The sequence below is a fragment of the Parasteatoda tepidariorum genome, chromosome 3 (assembly GCF_982258835.1).
Source record: "Parasteatoda tepidariorum strain Cologne lab strain chromosome 3, Ptep-v5.0, whole genome shotgun sequence".
NCBI classification, from domain to species: domain Eukaryota; kingdom Metazoa; phylum Arthropoda; class Arachnida; order Araneae; family Theridiidae; genus Parasteatoda; species Parasteatoda tepidariorum.
Genome location: NC_141757.1, coordinates 71,686,138 through 71,710,984, shown reverse-complemented (window position 1 = coordinate 71,710,984; position 24,847 = coordinate 71,686,138). Strand labels below are relative to the sequence as shown.

Genomic DNA, 24,847 nt, shown 5'->3' with positions numbered 1-24,847 from the left:
ATTTTTAATTTTAATAAATAAAAGCTTTAAAATTTGCGCTGCTTTATTTATTACTTTCAGTTATGTGCTATCATCACAAAGAGGGTCAATGTTTATTCATCAAGTTTTAATACTTTATGTTAATTAACATTATATAGCTTGTTTTTTTATATAACAGTTAAGAACTACCTAAAAGAGAAACTAAAGCATTTAAATAAAAGTAGTGTACCTATTTTTATTTTCATTGCTTCACCTAATATATATATTGTTTGATAATCTCATCCCAACTTGATTAGTATTCAGATTTGCAAAATTTACAAAGCAATCTGTTTTTACCAAACGCTTGACTGAAAAATTGCCATTTTATCACAAAATTTAAAGTAATAATGAAAGTTATTCTATATTAGTTATAAGCATCCCAAATAACTGATATGCTGGTGGAAAAAAAATATTTTTCTTTAAAATTAGTTCCATTGACGAAATATTTGTTTTTTAGGTTTCAATCCTGGAATTCAAATTTTAAATCTGTATTGAAAACTTTTTCAGTTATTCCCTATTAGCCCATTTTGTGAAAAATATTTTTTTTTGTTTTAATTAATCTCTGTAAAAAAAATTTCACAATATCTAGAAATAAATTTTAAAAAGTAGGACTATAACTGTATTTGTTGCAAAGATATTTATGATGCCAATAAGTGAGTTTTTAAACAGTTGAAGAAACGTTTTGTTTTTGAAAAGCCGACTCGAAATCAATACTTTCTTTGATAAATCCAGGGCTGATTGTGCTCCAAAAAAATACGGATTTTTTAACGGTGATCCGGAAGTTTCCGGAGATCGAAGATCCAAACATTTCAAAAAATCATTGATCACAGAAGTTTCCGGAAATCAAATTTTCAAAGGTGGAACTTAAAAACACAGTTTATTTTATTTGTTTGTAAGGGAGAGCCAGAGAGGTACTTTATAAGCTTATATTCATGATTAATATTCATTTTTTATCCGTAAATAGTTGTTATAATAATAAACTCAAGAAAGACATATTTATAAATTTTAATTACTTCTCCAGGTCATCATAGGTATGTCAATGGTATAGGTATTTGTAAAATTTTAAATATATTTTAAGTAAACTAAGAAATATTAAGAAAAAGGAAAAAAAAACCTTGTTTAAATTTTTTTCCTAATTTTTCAATTTAAACTGGGTTTTTTTAACTCGCGAAATTGTCCGGAATTTTGACTTGGGCTCACAATTACCCCTGTAAATCTTTGAATTGATTCATTGAGGCTGAAAGAGAGATATCTCCCTTTAAATAACCAGCATAGTCATAACTGGAGATAACATGTATTTTAGAACAAATTTTACAGTTATGTAAAATTTCTTTCAACTGATTTGTTATCTCTTGTTATAATTTTGAAATAGTTTCAATATCAAAATAGTATTATGAACATCATTTGACTCTTACATTCATTCATATCACATTCTATAATAATTCTAAGCAGAAAATTTGTTTATTGACATATTTTTCATTTTATATTTTAGATATGGTACATAGTCATTAATTGTTTTAGAAATATTGTATTCCGTCTTAATAAAAAATATTTGGTTAACTATTAGTTTATCTTTTTCCAAGTCATTAATTGATTTATATCATTCCTTATAAATTACATGAATGTTTTTTTTATTAATTTAATACAATTTTAATCAGAAGTTAATTTTTTATTTACAAATTTCTTCTCACGTGGTAAGATAATTCTCAATTGATAAGAGCAAGTCTTAAACTGAAATACGTATTTAATTTTTGAAGCCCGATAATTGTTTTTTGATAAATAAATGTAGTTTTAAAATATTAATATTTAATTATTTATTCTTGCTTTTATGGCTTCAGGAAATTTCCAAAATACTGTTCTTGTTGGGTTTTTTTTCCAACAACTATAAGTATTTTTATCATAACTTTTTTTTTTGTTATTTCTGAAAAATAGTAAGTCCTTAAAAATGTCTTTACTTTTTATATTTGATTGTATGAATTGAGTTATTTGCATGCATATATATGTTAACATAAGATATCAAATTATTTTAATATATTTATCACTATAAACTGTTTTCAGATTTAGGCAGCTTTTAAAGTCTTATATGCTACAACATCCCAGTTTAAATGTGAACATTGATCAAGAAGTCAAAAAATATAAAGTATATGTCTCTTATTTTTTTCAATTTATTACATCTATTTTCGAATAAGTTCGTATCTATTTATTGTCTAAAATTTTCTTTTCTCATTGTTTCACTTTTTGTCAACGTTTTGTTTAATTTTTTATGAAACCTTTAATTTAAAAGTTTCCTTTTTGGAGGGGGAAAAAAAGGAAATTTAAAATTATAAGCCTGAAATTGTTTTATCTTAAAAAAAAAATTTTTTAATTTTACTTTATTTTTAGATTTTCAAATCATTGATTTTTTTTTTGCAATTTAATTGCTTGTTGAAATTTCTCTAGATATAAAATAATTCAAAATAAGCAGTGTTGTGTTTTTCATTGCTATTTAGAAAGAGAAAAAATGATAAATGGGCCTGGTCATAATTGTTAAGAACTACTATGAATAAATTTCATTCTTATTTTTTGAAGCAAAAACATTAGGTTAAAATTTATAATTGCTAATCTGACATTAATCATGTTGCGTGTAGCTGCTTACTCTATTGGATTTTCTAATAGACTACAGTATTTAGCTAGTTTCTTGTTTTTTGTCATAACTAAAATTTTGGAAAGCTCCTATAATAATTCTCATTCTCCATCTCCCCCCCCCCAAGAATTGTCTACTACTGAGTAATATTAAATAAAGTACAGCTCAAACAAAAAGTTAATTTTATTTTTTTTAAAAAGTTGTTTCCTGTAAGGTATTCAGCTTAAAACTTTTCTTTTTCATATAATTGTTGAGTTTTTATTTAGAACTTCCTATTTTAAAATTATGGATTTTTTAAAATTATAATATGCATAACAGTTGTATTTAATTGTTAGTCAAAAAGAAAAATATTGTCTCCAATTCAAATTTTTTAAGTAACCAGTGTAATATTTTTATATTTTATTTTCCTTTATTAGTTATAAAGAATATCCAAGTATCCCATGTGTAAAATATTCTATATATTCCAATATTTCCCATAAAATAATGAGTCTTTCATAAAATCTATTAGTTTTTTTATTCTCTATTGTTGGCAGGTTTAATAAATTCCTTGTTATTCAAAGTAGTAACAGATTGTCTAGAGATCTAAATCAGGAGTAGTCAGAACATTCTTTTGATTTCTGTAAAAAGTCAGAGAAGTTTATATAAATCTTTATTTATAGTCATAGTTTTATTTAAGTCAAAAGTTCATTTAAATTGTGCAAATGATTTTACAAAAAGTGTAATGAGGAAAAACAAGTGGTGCTGGAAATTTTAGGATCATTATCAAAAAGTCTTAAAAATTTCAACTAGATTTTTCTTCAGACTATAGTAACCAATATACTTATTCTTTATCCTGTCTTTACTTAAACCATCTTAAATAATTTGTATCTAGAACTTCATTTGTAATCTATTTGAATTTAGTTATTTATGAGCTGTTCTGAAATATATCCATCAGTCTCAATAACAGGCTAATATTGCTTTAAAATTCTTAACTTCATTCATTAGGACTATGCCACAGCTATGGCCCCTTTTGTGATGGATACCGTTTCATATCTACATCATGCTATTGCTAGCGGAAAATCAGTTGTAGTCGAAGGAGCTAATGCTGCACTTTTAGATATTGATTTTGGTAATTGCTCTATGCTTATATTATAAGGTAGTTTTTTTTACCTTTTGCTAAACAGGTGGGGCTTAAAAATTCCTGTAATTATAGTTAATCCTCTTTTATTTTATAGGTACTTATCCTTATGTTACCTCCTCTAATTGCACTGTTGGTGGAGCTTGTACTGGATTAGGGATCCCACCTACAGTCATTGGTGAAATTTATGGTGTTGTCAAAGCATACCAAACAAGAGTGGGTGATGGACCTTTCCCAACTGAATTATTCGATGTAAATTTTCTTGACTTCATTTCTTTAAACTGAAAAAAATTTCATTTTAAATATTTTAGATAAATATAATTTAAAATTAATCCATTATAGTTTTTACTGCAATTTAGTGTTATTATATTATTTAGGAACTTGGTGAAGAGCTTCAAACCAGAGGTGCAGAAATAGGTGTAACTACAAAGCGTAAGAGAAGATGCGGATGGTTAGATGCTGTGCTTCTACGTTACTCTAATATGATCAATGGCTACACGGCGTAAGATATTTCATTAGTTTATTTGTCTAAATTATCTATTAATGCACTGAGACTAAATTTTGTATAGACTTTATTTTTCCAATGGCTTTACAAAATGTACCCATGCAGCATGAAGGGGCAAATAAACGTTAAAAATACGTTCGTTCGGTATAAGGTTTTGGACTTAACGTTAAAATTACGTCAATTTCACGTGATGATTTTCACCATTTCTTCATTCGTTAAAACGTATGCGTTAAAATGACGGTATTTTAACGCTATCAATTTTCCCTTTAAATATTTCGTTAAAAATGAGTACTAAAAATACGTTATATTAACGTGTACATTTTACCCATTTTTTTACCGATTTTTAAAAACGTTTTATTAACGAAAAAGTTACGCTTTGTTGCATAGTTATGTTTACGTTAATTTTTTGGGATTATAAACGTAAATTCAATGGTAAAAATGTTTCTAAAAAAGAATGTGAGTGCCCAAGAAGGATATTATTTTACGTCTCTCTTAAATTTGAATAAACTGAACAGTGTAGATTTTTATTACAATTTGTATTCTATTTTTAAATACTTATAATTATTTTTGTTTATTTAAACTGGAGATAAATATTTGTTTGTTGATAATATTGAGTCTGCTCATTGTCAATAACTGACAAGGAAACTATGAGTTTTAATTCTTATGAAACTAAACTAAGATGAAATTAAAGAATTTCCAAAATACTGAATAAAGTAAAAATTTGTTACAACTTGTCATGTAACGAACATAATAACGTAAAAACACATGATTTAAATTTAAATCTTCTTTGTCAGGTACAAGAGTCGTGGTGTAGTTGTTAGAGCGTTCGCCTCAAAGGTACGTTGTTGTAGGTTCGGTCCTACTCGGAACTTCGGTGGAATGTTGAGTTCCGGATCTTGCAATTTTTTTATTCAAAGATCATAAATTAAAAGACTATATATTTTTTTAATTATGTAAAAATTAATTCTCTTTTTTTTATATTGAAATTATCGCTCTCCATATGAGTTTTTAAAAAATAATTATAATAAATTACAAAGAAATTTATCTACTTTTAAATTCCATGTTCTTATTGCAATGAAAGAAGCATTTACTTTATTTTAAAATAATGATTTAATGTTTTTTTGTATCGCCTAAAAAATGTATCAATCTTGTTTCTTTAAAGTAGTATATATATTCATTACTGAAAGAGAAAAAAAGCATACGTATCAAAAGACAGATAAAAAGGAATTCTCATAATTAGTTTTCGTAATAAAATTTAGTGTAGGAAGTTTTAAAATATTTGTTATTAAAAAACGTTTTACAACACAACAACATTTTTACAAATTTATTGAATTTTGCTTTGAATCTTGAATTTTATAATCTAGAAATTATTTAAATATAAAATCTCAATTGCAATGAGTAAATTATTTATGAAAATCATATATAGTAAAAAATAATATAAATTTATAAAATATAAAAAATAATATAAAATAGCATAAAATATAAATAATAATTGTAAGTTTTGTTGTAATGTCAGAAAAATTTTTTTTTTATCGTAGCAAGTAATGATAATTCTTTATTTCTTCGCAGAATATTATTTATGAGTGAGTTTTTGTGTATGTGAAATTAAAGTACTTTTAAAAATAGTTTGAGCGTTAGTTCGGTTTCTTTTTCCTAACTGTCAGTTTTAGTTTGCATTGAATAGCCTGTTTTTTTTGTTGTTTTTTTTTCCATATCGGGCAATAATGTTACATAACAGGGAATTTACCTATGGACACAATGCTTGGAGGGTTTTAAATAGTTAATGCAGTTAAATAAATTGTTTTTTAATTATTTAGATCCTATAAAGAAAAAAGAAAAAAATTTAAGTTAGGGAAAGAGAAAGTTCCTCAAAAATTTTAGTTGAGACCTAAATTTTGCAATGCTAATACATAGACCCTAAAAAAACAAACCCACCTTTAAAAAAAAGAAAAAAAAGAAAAGGATTTAAATATTTGTCTTTTTGCATTTTGACATTAGTGCGACAATTTTTTTCTATGTTCTTTGACCAAGATTTTTTCGTTTAAACTTAGTTCCGACTTAATAGGGGTTTTAAGGGCCATTCTAGTCCTTGACGGGGGCGGTGCTCGATTCTCGACACCACCGAGTACATGCGATATATGTGCTATTAAAATCTGTGGAATCGAGAGGCCTGTGGTCGGTCGCATTGCTGTGCCAAATGTACAGGGATCTGGAGAAAATTTCCTACCCCTTCAGATTTAAGTCTAAATGGATGATAAGCCTAATGTACAGCTCTAGAGCGACGCAACTAAAACTCCTACCTTCATTAGTTCGTTGACAAATTATCTGTTTACACTGTGTTATCTGGGAATACAATTTCAACAAAATCTTTTAAATATATACATACATTGCTTTTAAAAGGAAGGCAAATATCAGCAAGCGAAAAAACAGATTCATAAAAATTTCCTTTTTTTTATATCTAAAACACTGAAGAGGGGAAACGGAACGTTCAACGAAAATGGATCCTTCCAGCTAAAATTAAATATAAAATTTTTAATATATTATATGAAAATAACTTGATCCACGGGGAATGTTAACAACTCGACGCCCTTTTTTACCCTTTTTGTTATAATAAAGTTTTCAAATCCATTATATTACCTCTTTTTTTTCTTTTTTTCAATTGAAATCGTGATTTAAAATGTGCTTTTTATTTAAATGTGTATTTTTTTATGTAATAAATATTTTAGGAATTTTTTCAAACTATTATTTTTAACACGGTCATCACCAACAACTAAAAATGATACCTAAATCATGAGACCATGCATTTATGCATGCCAATTAATGTATGTAAAATCTTTACCCACGCAGGCGAGAAAAACAAAAAATAAGCACGAAATTTGAGAAATAACGTGTAATCACGATATAATAATTAAAATTAACCAGAGATAAATAAATGTACATGTTGATCCCATATTATGTTATTCGATAAAACTTTTATATTGGTGGATGTAGTTAGATTAAATCTTTTTGATTTGATGGAAGACCTAACGTAGAATGTATTCTACAATATCTTTCTTACTCTCATTTCAGATGAAATAGAAATCCTACAATTTATGGTTCATTGATCAGCCTATCTGATGCACAAAAAAATCAATGTACATTGTTAGTTTTACAGTTTTAAAATATAACATAGTTAATGTCTCATTTAGTTAAATTACTATAGTACGATCCTCTAACTATCAAATCTTCGATTGGAAGTGAAGTTACTGGTTAGAGGAAGCAAAAAAGTGTAAAGTTTTAAAATGAATAATCACGTATTTTAAATAATCTTGTATGTCTTTCGGAGCAGTTATCTTAATTTATAATATTTATCCATGTTTTTCTTTTATAATAAATTATTGTTATAAAAATTTTACATTTCCAGAGCATAAAACAGCAATTTTTATGAATTCATAAAAATTATAAAAAGCATTAAAATTGGGGTTTTTTATGTACAAGCTATTCAAATAATATTATACTAGTTAAAATAAAATACTATTATATCTCTGAAATGATAATAACACTACATAACAAATAGTAATACTTTTTTAAAAATGTAAAATAGTAATAATTTTTTAAAAATGCTCGACAGTTTTATTTAACTTTATTAAAAATATTATATGAAAGTTATTCTACAATGTAGCATTTTATTCCAGGTTTAATTAGAATAATAATAAGAAAAATAAGATGAAAAATCAAAAATAGACGAGAAATAAATTGATTCACAATATAGATTCAAAAGTAATGTTCCACATTGCTTCCAGTTATTTGAGTTTTTGTTTTACAAATGCATTAAATGATACTGAGTTTCAACTTTTCACTCCTTTTCCGTGGGCACAATTTCTACACAAGGACTGCTACCCCTACACTAGACAACGCTTATTTACATTTGTTGCACGCGTGATATAGCTATTCTATAGTGTATTTACATACGCCAAATTCAATGGTAAGTTCTTTTATTCCTTACTTTAATTTTTACTATTTAGAATGTTAATTCATTATAATGCTTCACTATCAAAGAAAGTAAATTATTGTAGTTAATTCTGCTTGAAATAAACACAAATATTCTAAGCCTATCATTTGCGAAGTTTAACAAACTATGACAAAACGTAACGATTTTGGAAAAAAGCAAGAGAATTTGTTGATTCTCATTTACTGAGCATAAAATGTAAAGAGATGAAATACAGACCCTTATATACGATTGTTATGCAGTTGAGATATTTTTAATAAAATCATGAATATTTTAAAAGTATTCTGATGGCACCTAAGCTTAATGAAGGAATATTAATCTGAAATAAGTTAAACTAGTTGCGATCTTTTGTAAAGAAAATTTCCGTTTTAAAGCTTTAATTATCAAAATTATTAAATTAATGCTGCATTATTTTATTCACCTGGCAAATTTTGTTGCTGTAATAAATAACAATTAACAAAAAGTAACAATTATAAGCATTATTCTGAAGATAATACTTAAATGTTATTAATCATGGTTGACTTCACACACAAAAATATGAGTAGAGGGGATATTTTCCATCTGTGATTTGTTGTACTGTACCTACTATTGTGGATTTCAAACTTGCATACATTTAAAAAAGAAAACATGTAGAGGTTTGCCAGGGGGTAGTGGCTACAAGATATACCCTTAGTTTCTACCCATGTTTTGTTTTCAGTGTGATGATAGCCACTGGAAGTTACCAAGACTTGTTGATTATTCTGCCACAGGTGATGATAAACAAATTTTCCAGAGTAGAAAAGAATTTTAGCTAGATTTATAATGTAAATTTTTCAGTTTCACTAATTTTAGGGGATATTTCCGTATCTTAATCTGTCGCACAAACTACTATAGCCAAGCTACCAAATAGATATAAACTTGAAGTTTAAAAAAAAACAAAAAAAACATAAATGTTTGCCAGATGGTTACAAGTTATATCTTTCGAGTTGGTCCCTTTCTGTGATTTTTTTTCTTTCTTTCAGTTTCTCCGATACCAGAAGTTGCCAACACGTGCCGATTATTCTGCCGTTGTTCATTTATCCCCTGATTTAATGAATCAAATAAAAGGGGATGTTTCCCTATTTGAACTAGTTTGTGCCAACTAAAAATGTTGAAGCAAAAAAAAAAAAAAATAATAAGATTTTGTACTTTGCAAAAATTTAAAAAGAAGTATGTAGTAGAAGTTTTCCTGAGGGTTGCTACAACTTATATTCTTTGAGTTATTCCCATTCTGAGATATTTAATTTTTCGTGGATCGCTGGAAGTTTATGAATATTTAGCCATAGGTAACAACATAGAAATACTCATTAAACTTTTAATCCCCTATTAGGGTTACTTCTGTATTGTGAGCAGTTATGCCAACTGCTAACTTTTTAAAAGAATATGTAAAGGTGTGCAAAATGTAGCTGCGAGTTATACTCTTCAAGTTGATCTCCGCTCGTTAATTTTTTTTAGTTCCTCCTGGTTGCTGCATGGAAGTTGCTTAGAAGATATAGTGATTATTCACCGGCAGATCATGATACGGGCATTTTTATTTCTGTTTTGCCTACTCAGTACGAGATGGTATTTTTATTAGCAAATAAGACGAGACAAGTTTTATGTGTGAAACAGTCCTGTCATATTGTTATTAATTTGAGCTGTCTTATCTACTTACCTACTATTGTCTTATAAAGTATAAAAACTATTAGTTGTTGCATTTTTAAAACAGTTGAGTAGTAGCAGTTGTGATTCATGGCAGTTTCTTTTAACTTTACCTTTTTAAAGAACCGAGGGTTAAACACGCTTGATTGGTATAAATTTTACAAGAGTATAGCAGATGGTTCTTCAGCCAAAATGTCGTGGAAGTATCGTCTTAACAAGCTATTGCAAGAGAAAATCTCACATGGACAAAATAGTCTTTTGACTATTTATTTTGCAACATGATATCTTTAAAAAAAAATAATAAAAAATCACCCAGTTGAACATTTACTGGAAATTTTTCTTCTTATTTTTGAAACAGTTTTTGAAATTTATCAGCTAACACGATAAGGAAAATAATTGCACTAATTTTCAATATTAAATTATCTTTAGAATTATTCTTATTCAAGCTTTTATTTAAATTTACATTGCTGTTTAAAACTTTTTTAATTCTTTTATAGTTACTGTATTCTAAAAACATGCCTAGGCAGGGGTCTGTCTAGGCCAGTCATGTCAAAGATACGGCCCGCGGGCCACATCCGGCCCCCGGTTCGTATCAATACGGCCCGCGATCGCGATGTGTCACAGAAAGAAGAATCGTGTTTTTTAGAGCTTTTAGACTTCACTCGATTTCTCTACGGAAGTTTTGAAATGTGCACACTACATTTATAAGTAATTTCAAGGGCAGCGCGTGCCTAGACAAGCGAGAGAGATAGACAGTAACGCCATTTCTTAGCAACAAGCGGAATCTTCGACTGGAATATACTTAGCAGCACAACTATGGATGGCGCTCCTGCCAAAGCTGGCAAACATTTGGGAGTTGTAACTAAATTAAAACAGAAAGCATCATGGAATTTTGTGGGATTTCCCTGTATAATTCATCAGGAATCATTCGCATCCAAACATTTAAAAATGGACCATTTCATGCAACCTATAATTAAAATAGTAAATTCTATAAGGAGCAGAGGACTAAATCACCGACAGTTCAGGCAGTTTTTACAAGATTTGGACGAAAATTTTTTTGATGTCCCTAATTTCACCGAAGTTCGTTGGCTAAGTCGAAGAGTAGTTTTAGAAAGATTTTTTCAATTACGTGACCCTATTCAAGCTTTCATGTTAGAAAAAGGTAACCCAATTGATTATGACAATGACTAGTGGATTGATTGTGCCTTTTTGGTAGACATGAATTAACACTTGACTGATCTGAATGTAAAATCTGATTGTCACTCAAATGTATTCATGTATTCAAGCCTTTGAAACAAAGTCAAGGCTGTGGGAAAATCAGGTAAAAATCAAACTTTGGATCATTACCCTCATTTAAAATCATTTGGCACAGTGAACCACAAAGAAATTGGATCAATATTCTCAACTTCTGAAAAATCTCATCACGGAATTCAACAATCGTTTTGAAGGCTTCCACAAAATGAATGAAACGGAATTCCCAATTTTCAACAATCCATTCGATTTTGAAGCTTCACAGACACCAGTTCATTTGCAAATGGAGTTGATAAATCTTCAATCGGACAGTATTTTGAAAGAAAAATTTGAAGAGGTTAACGCTCTTACATTTTATGCACAGTATTTCAAGAGTTTGGATAACTACCCAGAATTAAAAAATCATGCAGCATGTTTGGTAGCACCTATTTATGGGAGCAGATGTTTTCCGTCATGAAAATAAAAAAGAACAAACATCGCACAAGACTTACGAATGAACATCTCCAATCAATTCTTAAAATAATTATAACAAATATGAAACCGGACATCAAATAGCTTGTCAAAAACAAGAGAAGTCACGTATCTGGATCCTCGAGCACAAAATAATAACCATCTTTTATAACTTTGATATGATTTTTAACAACCATATATTATAAACTATATAATTAGATAAAGAAAATTTTATAATAATTCAGTACATTTTTTTTATTTGCATCTGGCCCGCCTACATATTCTAAATTTAATATATGGCCCTCTGCAAAATTGAGTTTGACACCTCTGGTCTAGGCCGAATTTACTACCGTTTAGCGGTACCTTCACAAAATCAACTTTAGGAAAAACAGTTTCACAAAATACTTTTTCTTGTAATTTTATTTTCGTATTCCTTAAGAAACGATAAATCCATATTTTTGTGTTGATTTTTTAATATAGTTTTTAATTTTTCACAAATTATATCTAAATTTTCACAAAATAGGTACCTCTCAGAAAAACGTAGACAGACCCCTTGTAGGTGAAAAAGTTCAATTGAAATTTTTATTGCTAGATTTTTCTTTTAAACAATTTTTGTCTTGGTTTTTACTTAGCTTTTTACATTTCTAAAAAACTTTGTTTTTATTAAGTGTATGACACAGTAATTAAGAAAGTTTCTAATGACTTTATTCTTATCTGGAAAATATGATAATTGGAAAGCTGAGATGTAAAGCTTTAAAATTTTATTTTGAGAATTAAAATAGATTTTTCTGTTTTACATTTGTATATAATCTTTTGTTTTTGTTAGTAACACAGCATTTTAATAACATATTTCTAATAGATTATATTTTAGTTAATGTTGCTTTATGGATACTGCTTTGCAGAAAATATTATTCTTAGCATAGAAGCTTTGTTGTAACAATTATGATATTTTTTTTTCTTTCTATTTTACTTTATAACTTTAGTTTTTTTATAAGTATTTCTTGTTTAATTTTTTGTATTCCCTTTAGCCCATTCCACTAATATAGATAAGCATGGAGTAATTTCCAATTATAAATAAGCTTATTTATTCGTAAAAAATATTTATTAATGAATTTTTTTTAAAAAAAAATATTGCTATAGAAATATATTCTGCATTTCACCATTTTTTTAGCTAACATTCTGCCAAACCATTACTCCTTACCTCGCTAGTTCTGAATAATAAATATGCCCATATAAACAAAACAAAATATGTTTGAATAATTTCTATGTTTTTAAACATATTAACTGAATGAATTTTCTTTTTCATAATCTATTGATGTACTTCTGAGGAAGGTCTTTGGAAAGGATCTGGCTTTGAGTATGAAGCTCCATCAAGTCTCATTTGAAGGTTCCTGAATTAAGTATGTCTAAAGAAATAACTGTATTTGAATTGTTTCCTTTTTTCTTGTACTTAAAAATGGGTAAAAAAAATTTCTTGAAATTATAAACATGAACAAATCAACTGTTAAAAATTATTTCAAATAACTTTTACTGATATTAAAAATAGTAATTAAAAATTGTTTACATAGGCTGCCCATGCTTCAATAACAACAAATAAAAGTACTCAAAAACTTGTCTCTTAAAATGAATTATCATATATTGTAAATATATTTTACATGTACTGTAGAATCCTAATGATTTGATGCACAATCATCAGCATTTGCACTATATTTATAATAAAAGTTTCTGGTGTAAGATTCACCGTTAGTATCAAGTAGAATGGTAAACTGTTACTGTTTTTACCTCCACTATATTTGCTGTTCCAATGTTTTATTTCACTGGCACTTAAAAAATATGTGCTTTATCTGCATTAAATTAGTCTTTTTATTCATAGTCTTTGATAAGTTTAAACAAATTCTGAAACTTCTATTTTGCTTTTATGAATTCTTCAGCGATCATACATGATGAATCATTTAAAGGCTGAGGCTACTCAAACCAAACATTCAAATGAATTATAAAAGGAATTAACAACATCAATTGGAAATTCTCGGGGAATTAAGATTTATACAAATTGCTTAGTATTTCAAATCTCCGTGGCAGAATCGCAACGGCACGGCGACATTGTTGCAGAATTTTACATAGTTCTTGCATAGAGATTTTCATAGCTGCCAACCCTTCTGCATTTTGCAGAAGCTATCCGCATATTTACTTATTTTAGCTATTTTTTTCTGCTTTTACGCTCAGAAGATAAGATCTTCTGCATTTTACCCGGTCGCCCGATAGCTAGTATTTTGTTTAAGTCAGACTGTATTGACTATACCCCACAGCAATGCTGAATGCGAAAGGTTGTTTTCTGTGGTAAAAAAACTAGGACTCAATTCTGCTCATCAATGTCTGATGAGCAGTCTGCTCGAAAAACTTTTAATAATTAAGTCTAAAGAAGAAATACATTGTTTTGAAAGAATTTTTAGTTAAAGCAAAAGGTGCTACTAAAGGATCTTTGCAAAAAAAAATTTTTTTGATGTAATTCTTTCTCCATAATTTCCATTGAGTTTATATATAGTGCATACTATTATAGTGTAATTAAACTAATTTTAATGTGTCTTAAAATTTTATATATTTCCCTTTAATCAAGAATTAATAAATGAATATAGTACCTTCAAGTAGCTGGTCAAAATTTTTAAAAAATTTTTTTACCTTTTCTTGTTTTAAAAAAAAAGGGGAGTATTTTTTTAAAAATAAATTTATTAGTAATTAGTATGCAGTTGCGAACCTTCTGCATTTTTCTTGTCTATCATCAGCATTTTTATAACTAGAGGTTTGCAGCTATGGATTTTTCTCTTGAAAAGAAGAAAATATTACATTTCTTTTTTACAGAAATATTTGAACATGCAATATTTGAATCATGCATTTTGATAATCAGTTTTTGGCACACACAATTTTCACTGATATCATAAATCGACGTAACGTTTCGATGATATTTTCGGCAGTTATTGATACTGATTTTCATTTGGTTCTTAACCATCTTGATATATTTAAACAATATGGAAAACTCGAATCGTGCATTTGAGTATCTATTTTTTTAAGGCTATCTATTTATTTTTTTGAAATTCTATCTAATTTTTGGAAGTTATAGATGTTGATTTCTCCTTAGTTTTTAAATCTAATATTTTTTATACGATATTATTTATTACAACCTAATTTCAAAGTGTAACACGCTTTTGAGCAGTCCAATTTACATAATTACATCATATATATTTTTTTTGGGGGGGGGGAGGGGGGCAATTACTACTATGGATTTCATGATATTCAATATTTTTTTATTGTTATGATTATTTGCAAAATGTGAAGAAGCAAATAAAGTGTGTGTTTTCCCACCAACAAAATATGAGAATATCACCCATAATATTAAAAAGAAATATTTCATGCTAAATTAAGAAAATCAGTATTATTTTTTTTTTTTTTGTTAACACAGAGTATTTGCCATTTTAAATTAGCAACATGTGTGTTTGTTTGTATTAAATGTATTTTGCAATTAGATATTAGTGCTGGAGAGTTTAGTCGCAGATAGCTCAAAAACATTCTGCCACAAGATTTCAAATTATCCTTGTTTCAATTTTTAAAAAAGCCAATTGTATATATGTTTATATTTATTTATTTATTTGTGTACTTCTGCAGTTTTCTACAATTCCGCATATGAGAAATTGAACTTTCAATATTGTTAACTTTAATCAATGATTTTATATCTATGACTATACCTATGATATTTTCTATTTATATGACATATCTGTCTATGATACTTTATTTTTATAAAGTATCATAGTATCACATTATGGGTGATATTCTCATATTTTGTTGGTGGGAAAACACACACTTTATTTGCTTCTTCGCATTTTGTAAATAATCATCACAATAAAAAAATATTAATAATCACTTTTATTTTTATAAAGTTTTTTTTTCAATAACTCCTGCACTATATTATAATGCTTACATTAAATGAAAAATTTTTTGATTTCATACTGTTTGAAAACATCTTTTATCTAAATATCTTATTTTTACCAAGTGAATGTTTTTGTGTTTATTATTTGGTGTTAAAGTATTAATGATTAAAATGTTTTAAAACACGATTCATTGTGTATATCAAGGTTGCAAAAAATGCTTACTTTTTTCTAAAAGAGTTAGCCTGACTAGTCTTCATTAATTTATTATAATTTCTTGCATTTTACTGTTTACATTTAGCATACTTATGTTCAAACTTTTTATTTTAACAAAAACTATTAAGTAAAATTTATGTTAAATGTCTAATATTGCAGAAAACTTATATATCTCGTAAATTAAGTAGTTATCAAAAGTATTATACAATTAAGTATTATACAATGGAAATTATCACTACTACAAACTATATGAATTACAGTTTGACAAAAAAATATATATTTGTTTTCACATCTTTAAATAAGTTAAAACTTTTTTTGATATATCTGCTCTATACTTGTTCAAAAAAATTTTTAATTTAATTTTTTTGCAAGGGTGTGGAAAGTTGGTAATTTTGTTTTGCTCATATATATATATATGCAGCATTAAGAACGATAATTTCTAATTAGTTCCAAGAATAAAATTATTATTTTGTTAAACAATTTTAAGTTTAAAGCTGTTCCTCCGAATTGTTTCTATAGTCCAAAATTGCTATACTGCATTACTCCAAACATTCTGTCATGTTGCTACAATTAGCTAACACCATTGTGTTCCTTTCATTTTATCACATTTTTCGAAGAAATATTTATTAAAATATTTCTCCAAAAACTGTGTTTTGTGTGTAAATTTTTTTATCCTGTCCTTTTAAAGTGGTTTAAACAAATAAGGTATTTACTGCCCCCAAGCAACCTGATAGTAACACACTAGGGTCAAGGAACACAGAACCTATTTTTCCCACCCTGGAAGCTAATGCCCCACCATTACTAAGAATTCCGTTGTCGAAATGAATTTCTAAATCTCCAAACAGCTTTCTAATGTATTTTGGAGTAAAGTGTTAAGTTTTAGCAGTGATTTTCCAGAAATTAAAGAACTTTTAAATTAACCATTTTTTGTTTAAAAAAGCTTTAACAGAGGCAATTGTAAAATGTAATTCTTCACTTGAACTAAATAATATATAGTTTAATAAATTACTGAATTTGTTAAAATTACTCCTTTTGTATATTAAAGATACTGTTTGTGTTAAAAGGCATAGTATTTTTACTGTTTTAATAAATGAGAAATTAAAAATTACGTAACTGAAACTAATGGAATTGTGTTTCTGAACTACAAAGTTCTTGCAAAATATTCTGAAGAGGAATGAAAATTGCAGCTAAGGAGCAAGAAAAAAATGAGAGAGGAAAATAAAATTCTGATGATAAGTAAATAAACAGAAAGTCGTGGCAAGTACTGTGGTTATGAGAAAAAGTCATTTCAAATAGGGGTGTTTTGTGAATAGTTTTGTCTTGATTTTAGATCAGCGGGGGTAAACCAATTGACACCTTTATTTCTCCATTGTTCCCCCATTAGAAATGTGCCCTTACTTGTTACCATAGCAGCCGACAACACCAGACTAAAAGCCTGGAGGAGTTCTCCTCCGAGCCACACAAAAAATAATTTTTTGTTTTGTTTATAACTTGCTGTTGGCTTCAATGTAAGATTTAGCTAGGATAAAAAATAAAAAAAATTGTTAAATACTATTCTAATTCAGATTTGTGCTGTATATGTATGTAATTTTGTCGTGTAATATGTGAGTAAAATTTGTAAAATAGATTTTCTTATATCTAAATATTTGGATGTACTCAATCGATATATATTTAGTAGAAATTCCATGAAAATAATAAACAGTTTTAATATTTTTTTTTTTTTTTACATTTTATTTAACTCTGTATTTTATCTAGTCAGTATTGCTTCGTTTTAGAAATCTACTGTTGGTTGAAACATTTTAATATTATTGTCCGGCATATTTTTTTTTCATATGCTAAAATAGTTATTTGTTTTCCAGGTACATTGCAGTGAAGAGGTGATACTAACAGCAGGGTGGAAGAAGTTATGAATAGATATATTTCAGATCTGTGGCGATGTGTTATAATTGTAAATCTGTATATTGTATGATAGTTGTAAAATAAATAAAACTTAATAAATCTTATTTGATTTAATGTTTTTTTCTGTATTTAAAATTATTAAGTTAACTGCTCATCTGGATTAAAAATTGTAATTTTTACGAACATACGACTTAGAAAAATTTTAATTTTTGTAAGTAAACAAATCAAATGGTAAATTTGGTTAATATATATTTTTTTTTACTTCATGTGTGTGTTAAAGTAAATTTTAGTTAAATTTTTCAAGCTAAAAACTAAAAAATAAAAAAAAAATAATGAACCCAAAAGCATTCCAGAAGAGTAGATAATTTCAAGCAAGCAATTTGGAAACATGGATTTAAGGAGAGCAGTAGACTTCTTAATTATTAATTTAAACTAAAAAAAAAAAATTTTTTTTTTCCATAGGGGTTTGGAAAATCATGTAAGTATTGAGTAATTTTTTCTCCTACCAATTCTTTATATTACAAACTTTTAGGCATGAAAAATTTTAAAAATTCCTGAGAGACATGAAACTTCGTAAATAAACTAGTATGTTGCTGTGAAGAGGCAGTAAGATTTGCATTCCTTATTCGTTGAGTTATAATTTGAATTGTAAAAATTTACAAAAAGTATGAGATTAAAAACAAAAAGCTTTTTCTAGGATTCTTAAAAAAAAGCATTAATATCGGCTGTTTTGCGTTATTTTAGTTTTAGTTTGATAAGAATTAAAAGTTTAAATGCTATATTTTTTAGTGCAGCGTAAACATTAAAATACGGAATGGTTTCTTCCCTTCTTAGTTAAAAAAAATTAAAATTACGTTAAAATTGAAATTAATTTAGTTAAATTTACGCGAAAAGTTTATTAATTCACCTAACTCAAAATAAGGGTTAAAAATATTGATAATAATACGTAAATTGTACGGATTAAATCCGTTTGTATTTTGGTTAAAATAACGTTAAATGTGCGTTATTTTAATAAAAATAAGCGTTAAAAACACGTAAATATTCATGGTGAAAAAGACGGATCTTATAAAACTGAAAATTCACGTTAAAAACTTAGTTAAATTAGCGTAAAAAATACGATAAAAAAGAAACAAACTTCGTTAAATTAACGTCAAAGATTGGTATCAAAATTCACCATAGTCAAACTAGAGGCAAAAAAGCGTCAATTTTGCGTTAAAAATAACCCAAATTTTAACGTTTATTTAACGGATTCGAGACTACCACTTGAAACGTAAATAAAACGTTCGGTGGAAACGTTTTTTTGCTTTTAACCTTGTGGCATTATAACGTTATTTTCACGTAATTAATACTTATCTCTGCTGCATGGGTAGCAAGTAAAAACAAGGAACAAAAAAAAAGTAATTGCAACCTTTACCCAGTAACGCTTGACCCAGGTAGTCCCACTAAGCATTCCAAAATAGAATATCTGGTAGCCTTCTATAATTATGTGATCACCTCAATGTGTATATTAAATGTCCAGAAAGACTAATTTTTGAGATGTCTAGCCAGACAGTCAGGCTGAGTAAAAAATCACTGCAAACACGTTAAGAGTCTTAATTGTACTAAATGGGACATTGTTCTGTGTATATGAAGCCACATGCCAAAGTTTACAAATCTCTTTGTCTGTTGCCAAAATCACACCACGTAAAGGTAGACCTATATCGTGCCCCAAATCTCTAACAAAGATTTAATGAGCTGCTGTGAGTGAGTAATTAAGAGTTATTGTTGAAGACAAAAATCAACATTAAAAATCACTAATATTGTTAAAATTGCATGCACTCTCAAGCGTCTCTAGCAAAAAGATAAATAAAACCGAAAGTGTAAAATGCATTATTTTATCACTCCTTTATAATATTTGTAATTTTCTTGTAATGCACTGTGCTCTTAAGATAATGCTCCTGCGTAACATCCAAGCATATCTTATTTTATTCTTATATTGTTGCGATTTTTTAACATTGATTTCTGTCTTCTACTATCATCATTACAAAAGTTTTTACTTACTATTTTGTTTTTAATATCTGTATGAATTTTATGGTTATTATTATAATTATGCAAGAAGAATTATGTATCATTTAAAGCATCAAAATGAAATACCAAGATATTTCATAGTTTCAAAATTTACTGCTTTTGGTTATGTTCATTGTAATTTTGAATGTATTATTCAATTAGCTCAACTGACCATTATTTAGGTAGTAATAGATACTTTTTTAGCTAGTAAAAATAATGAAAATTCAATATTCTAAACAGTAAAGGTAGACACAACTATAAAACTTCTAACATTGATATTAAAATAAAAAATTTATATAACAGCATTTGTTCCATTTCACTCTGATTATCACTGGTTATCTGCTTTATGTATAACATATTTCTTATACACACTGTAAGTTATTTATTTTGAATTTAGTTATTTTAAATAGGATTTATTGTTTTAGAAAATGTCAAAAATAAATTTTTTGGGGGGAGGAAAAAAAACTTTAAAAACTTATGCAAGTTTTTATTACTATTTTTTAATGTTTTGCATACCCTTATTTTTTTCTTTTAAATATTTATAAAATATTTACAGTTTCAAAATTTTTTTTAATATTTAATAAATTTTTATTTGTTGAATGTTTTTGTTCCTGTATCACAAAACTGCATTAATGTTTGCTTTATTTTCAGGGTTGCTGTTACAAAATTGGACATTTTGGATACTTTCAAGGAAATAAAAATTGGTGTTGCATATCATTTAAATGGAAAAAGATTACTAGCACCTCCAGGTGTGTTTATATATTATTCATTTTAAAATTTTGATTTTTATTCATTAATGAAATACTCTTTAAACTTAATATCTTTAAAAAATGGTTGTAGATTACAAAAATTTAACAAGATGTAGAAGTTTCCCTCTTTTTTAAAAAAAAAAATTATATTACAATTGATAGAAAAGAGACGATTCACGTTCGAGAATACCTTTTTCTTTATTCTACTTATTAAAAACTATTATGTTTTAATTTTCTTTTCAGCTTGTGCTTCTGAATTGCAAAAGGTGGAAGTGGAATACATCACTATTCCTGGTTGGAATTCTAGTACTGAGAAAGTTAGAAGTTTTTCAGAGCTTCCAAAAAATGCCCAAAAATACATATCCACAATAGAAGAATTAGCTGAAGTTAAAGGTAGACTAAATATTTTCATTTCCTCCATTTAATGTATTATCAATGTTTTAAGTCTAACTTCACTAATTTAATATTAATAATAGAACTTTAATGACAGTGCAATTGAGTAGCTGTCTGTTTTTAAAGATCTTTCATTTTAAGAGCTCCCAAAAAATTCGCTTAATTTATACTAATATATTTGATATATGTTCTAAATAATGATTATAATAAATACCAAAAAGTCAGATCAAAGGGATTGTCAAGGCTCCCAAACAAGAACCCTTATACCCCTTTAGTTCATTTTGAACATATTGTCCAGTTTTTGGACCCTCAAATCTGACCTTTTTTTTTTAATATAAATTTTTTGAAAGTTTTTTTTTTATTATTATTATTTTTTTTTTTTTTTTTTTTTTTTATTATTATTTTTTTTTTAAATTTTAAGTTCACTGCAAAATAGGGTGCTTAAAATAAAAATATAATTTTTGCTAAAAGTGTTCAGTCTTGAAAGCTATAAAACAATTGAAACATTGACAATGAAAACATAAACAAAACATTCCATTCTCTATTTTCAGTTCGCAGTTTAATATTTAATGATTTGATGTTTCAGAAGATCTAATATTTAGTAAAAGCATTTCGACAATATCCTTTTAAGTGCAAGGAGAGCCATGAATATTAAGGATCCTCAATTTAATGATAGACAACATGATGGTGGTAATTGCACCATAATACTGAATATGCCGACCACATTTGTTTTCCAGACAAGCTGATTCCTATCGTTCTGAAGCTAGGAGGTTTTCAAGACACGACAAGGTTTTCAACCTCAATCCTTTTCAATAACAGCTCAGTGCTTTAGCTAATAAGGGATAGTGGCAAACCTAGTAATTGAACTCTGGAAAGGATAATTTTCTAATCTAAAATTTTCTTCTGACACCCGTAATGTTCAGTTATACATCCTATATCTTCATTACTTTGAAATGTTGAATTTATTGAATTAAATATAATCAAAACTGAAAAGCAGTGGCCCTATAGTCTACTAAATATATACAATGTATTATATCTGCTACTTTTGAAATGGCCAAATATTCCATTAACTACTGTTTCAAACATCTGATTTTAACAGCAAGAATTTTTTTTTTTTTTCAGAATTTTTAGAACCTGACAGATTTTATACCAATTAAAGTTTTAAAGTGAGCAATTTAGGTGTCATTCATTCATTTATTTATTATTTTTGCGGAAAGGAATTTAGCAGTTTCTAAATTTATGATCTGCTTTTTCATATGAAATAAAAAATAATTAATCTCAATTGATACTTCAATAATTGCTGTAATTTTTAATGAGAAACCAAGCAGCTAATAAAATTTTTAAAAGAAGTAACCCAATTAATTACCTACTCGGTAAATAATGAAACATCAATTTTTTTTCCTGTACATCTCAATTCACAACATATTTTGAATTCTGTATATTTTTTCATCTATATATTTTCCCTGTAAATATAAATAGCTATTTTTTATTCAAGAAACCAGGAGCCTTAAAATTTTAAATTTTATTGTTGTAAAATTTCAAGTTCTACTGTATTTACAAAGAGTTTCAATGTTGTGGGATTCTTTGGTTTACTGTATTAAGTTTCCTTTTTTATATCCACTAAGCATCTAAATTCTGAATTTTTTGTGAAATGAGGCATAACTGATCTATACTTTAGTGTAGCTCTGATATATATCTCTAGCATCATATTCAAATATTTTATTCAAAGTCTCTATCTAGAGTTTGTCCCACCTTTATTGTTTCTCCATAAAAGGTAGTGTCACAATTAATGTGTCATTTAATATCATCTTCACTTAAGATGCCATACAACATTAGGTATACCACACGCAAATTCCAATTAATGATTTCAAAGTAATCCAAAGCTTGCAAGTGTTATCTGCGGCAGTGAAATTTTTCAGTTTTTTTCTTTAAGACGGTTTACCTTGCTTTTAAGATCCTACTTAGCAACTTGAGAACTCTGTTCTCAATGATTAGACGTCTGGAATGGGATGAACAGACAGGATTGCGATTTGCCAAGTCTTCTAGATAATGCCCCAAGATGATTACATTTAAAGTATTCAGCAGATACTGCTGATTAGCACGAATTTGTTGATCAAGAACTGAATTTCGTACTACAGAAGATAAACTTTCTAACTCTGGATTACTTTCAAATCATTAATTAAAATTCTTCTGTGCTATATCCTTCCACTATTTTTAAAACTAAGTGAATATAATAATAAATCGCTCATCAATTCAGGCACTATGTGCATTTGAGAAATCAGGGTTGCTACTCCACAGAGAGTACAAGAAAAACCTTGAAAATACTGACAATTTAAAAATCACCTAAAATAACAGGGAAAATGCAGAAAATTTTGAGTTTTTCCTTACATTGCATTTTCATACATTATTCTCACGTTTAAATTAATTTATTATTTATATCTTCTAAAATGCAAAATAAGCTATTGTGTATTGTTCTAAAGAAAATGAAATTTCCTCTTATTACAATCTTTTTATGATTAAAAATATGCTGAAAAAATTTTTAAATTCAAAGAAATTCTTATGTTATGTACAAACTTATTATGTTTTTCTTAATTAAAATTGTTAATTAAAACTTCAACTTGTTTCAGTGAAGTGGATAGGAGTCGGCAAAGATAGATCATCCATGATTGAAGTATTTTGAAATTATATTTGCATATAACTGTCAGAATTATTACTATGACCTCTGTCCTTAAGATGGTTTTACATGTGATTTCAATTCCTTCTGAAGATCAAAAAAAGAGTCGCAAGATTTAAGATTTTTGTCTCAAAATATGGCATTGATTTTTTTTAAAAAAGAGATTTGAAATATTGTTTGATCTTTGCATTTTATCTTATTTTTAATTTTCTTTAGAAAAGGATTTCAAGTATTTTTATCATTGCATTTTTGTTTGTATTGTATCTCTGCCATTTGCTGTCTTATAAGTATTACTAAATAAACCTTTCTTTTTCATTTAAGAATAAAAAAAGCTGATAGGTATTCTAAAAAAAATGTAACATTTGTTTGTTTTTTTATTATTAGAAAAGCAATTCAAAATTATAGGTTTTACGAAATATTTAAAATCTGTTTAATTGCATATAAATTTACTTTTTTTAATAGGGGAAAAAATAACTTTATTTTAGAGTTTATTTCAACTTATTCTTGATCAAATTAAGTGTTTTTTAAATATGCTTAAAATTTTTTTGAACAAATTATAAAAGGCTAGTATGTGAACTGAATATGAAAAGTTTGTTAAACTCTATTGTAAATTGTACCATCGTCGATTTTCAAAATGCTATATTCAGAATTATCTTAAGCATTATTTGGTTTTACTTTCAGTATTTTTACAAATTTTTGATATAAGTCTTGAATGTGCTTAACGCTGAATGATTTTATTAAATAGTACTTAGTTATAAAATTAAATTATTTTTCAGAAATTTAACTTTATTATATTTGCTAAATGTACCCGTCCATAAAGTGCATCTTCACAAGCTTAAAGATCTTTTAATGCTTCATATTCAGTCATTTGCTTGCTTTCAGTGGAAGCAGAACTAATAATAAGAGTTATAGTTTGTAACTTCAAGATTGTTAGTTAATATCTAAGCCATATTGCAGAAATTTCTTTGTAAATTTTGATTTTTACTAAAAGTTATATTTTTGTACTTATGTTTAAATATTGAAAATGTAACAACTTTGAAAAAGTATTCTAAGAATGCACACTGTTGGTTGTTCAGTTTTAAAGTAATTTTTAGCTCTTCATTGAATTTTACATTGTTAGAAAAATTTTGGAAAATAAAGTTTACAAATTTTGTTCAGTTTTCTGTTTTAGTTATTTAATCAATTTTTAAAGTTACTTTGTCTTTATTTTTCATCGCATCATTTTTCTCAATTTAGTGCATATGATTACCAAGCTCAAACTACAAGATTAAATTTTAAAGAAATTTCAGCTTAATTTAATTGATAAGCAATTCTCTAAAACATATAATTTCTAAAATGTTCT

At 27.2% G+C, this 24,847-nt stretch overlaps 1 protein-coding gene and 1 long non-coding RNA gene across 2 annotated transcripts in view; both read left to right on the top strand.

Moving 5' to 3' along the window:
* Nucleotides 1-24,662, top strand: part of Adss (adenylosuccinate synthetase) — a 30,876-nt gene extending 6,214 nt beyond the window's left edge. The window contains exons 7-13 of the mRNA XM_016059329.4: nt 2,077-2,158; nt 3,626-3,749; nt 3,856-4,010; nt 4,136-4,260; nt 20,341-20,438; nt 20,682-20,831; nt 23,459-24,662. Of these exons, the coding sequence (XP_015914815.1) occupies nt 2,077-2,158; nt 3,626-3,749; nt 3,856-4,010; nt 4,136-4,260; nt 20,341-20,438; nt 20,682-20,831; nt 23,459-23,511 (787 nt within the window). The 3' untranslated portion in view covers nt 23,512-24,662. The remainder of the gene's footprint in view (nt 1-2,076; nt 2,159-3,625; nt 3,750-3,855; nt 4,011-4,135; nt 4,261-20,340; nt 20,439-20,681; nt 20,832-23,458) is intronic.
* Nucleotides 12,874-17,747, top strand: LOC147813892 (uncharacterized). Its single transcript, XR_015432598.1, has 2 exons — nt 12,874-13,011; nt 17,604-17,747. It is a non-coding gene; the product is annotated as an uncharacterized LOC147813892 (long non-coding RNA).
* Nucleotides 24,663-24,847: the final 185 nt, after the last annotated feature.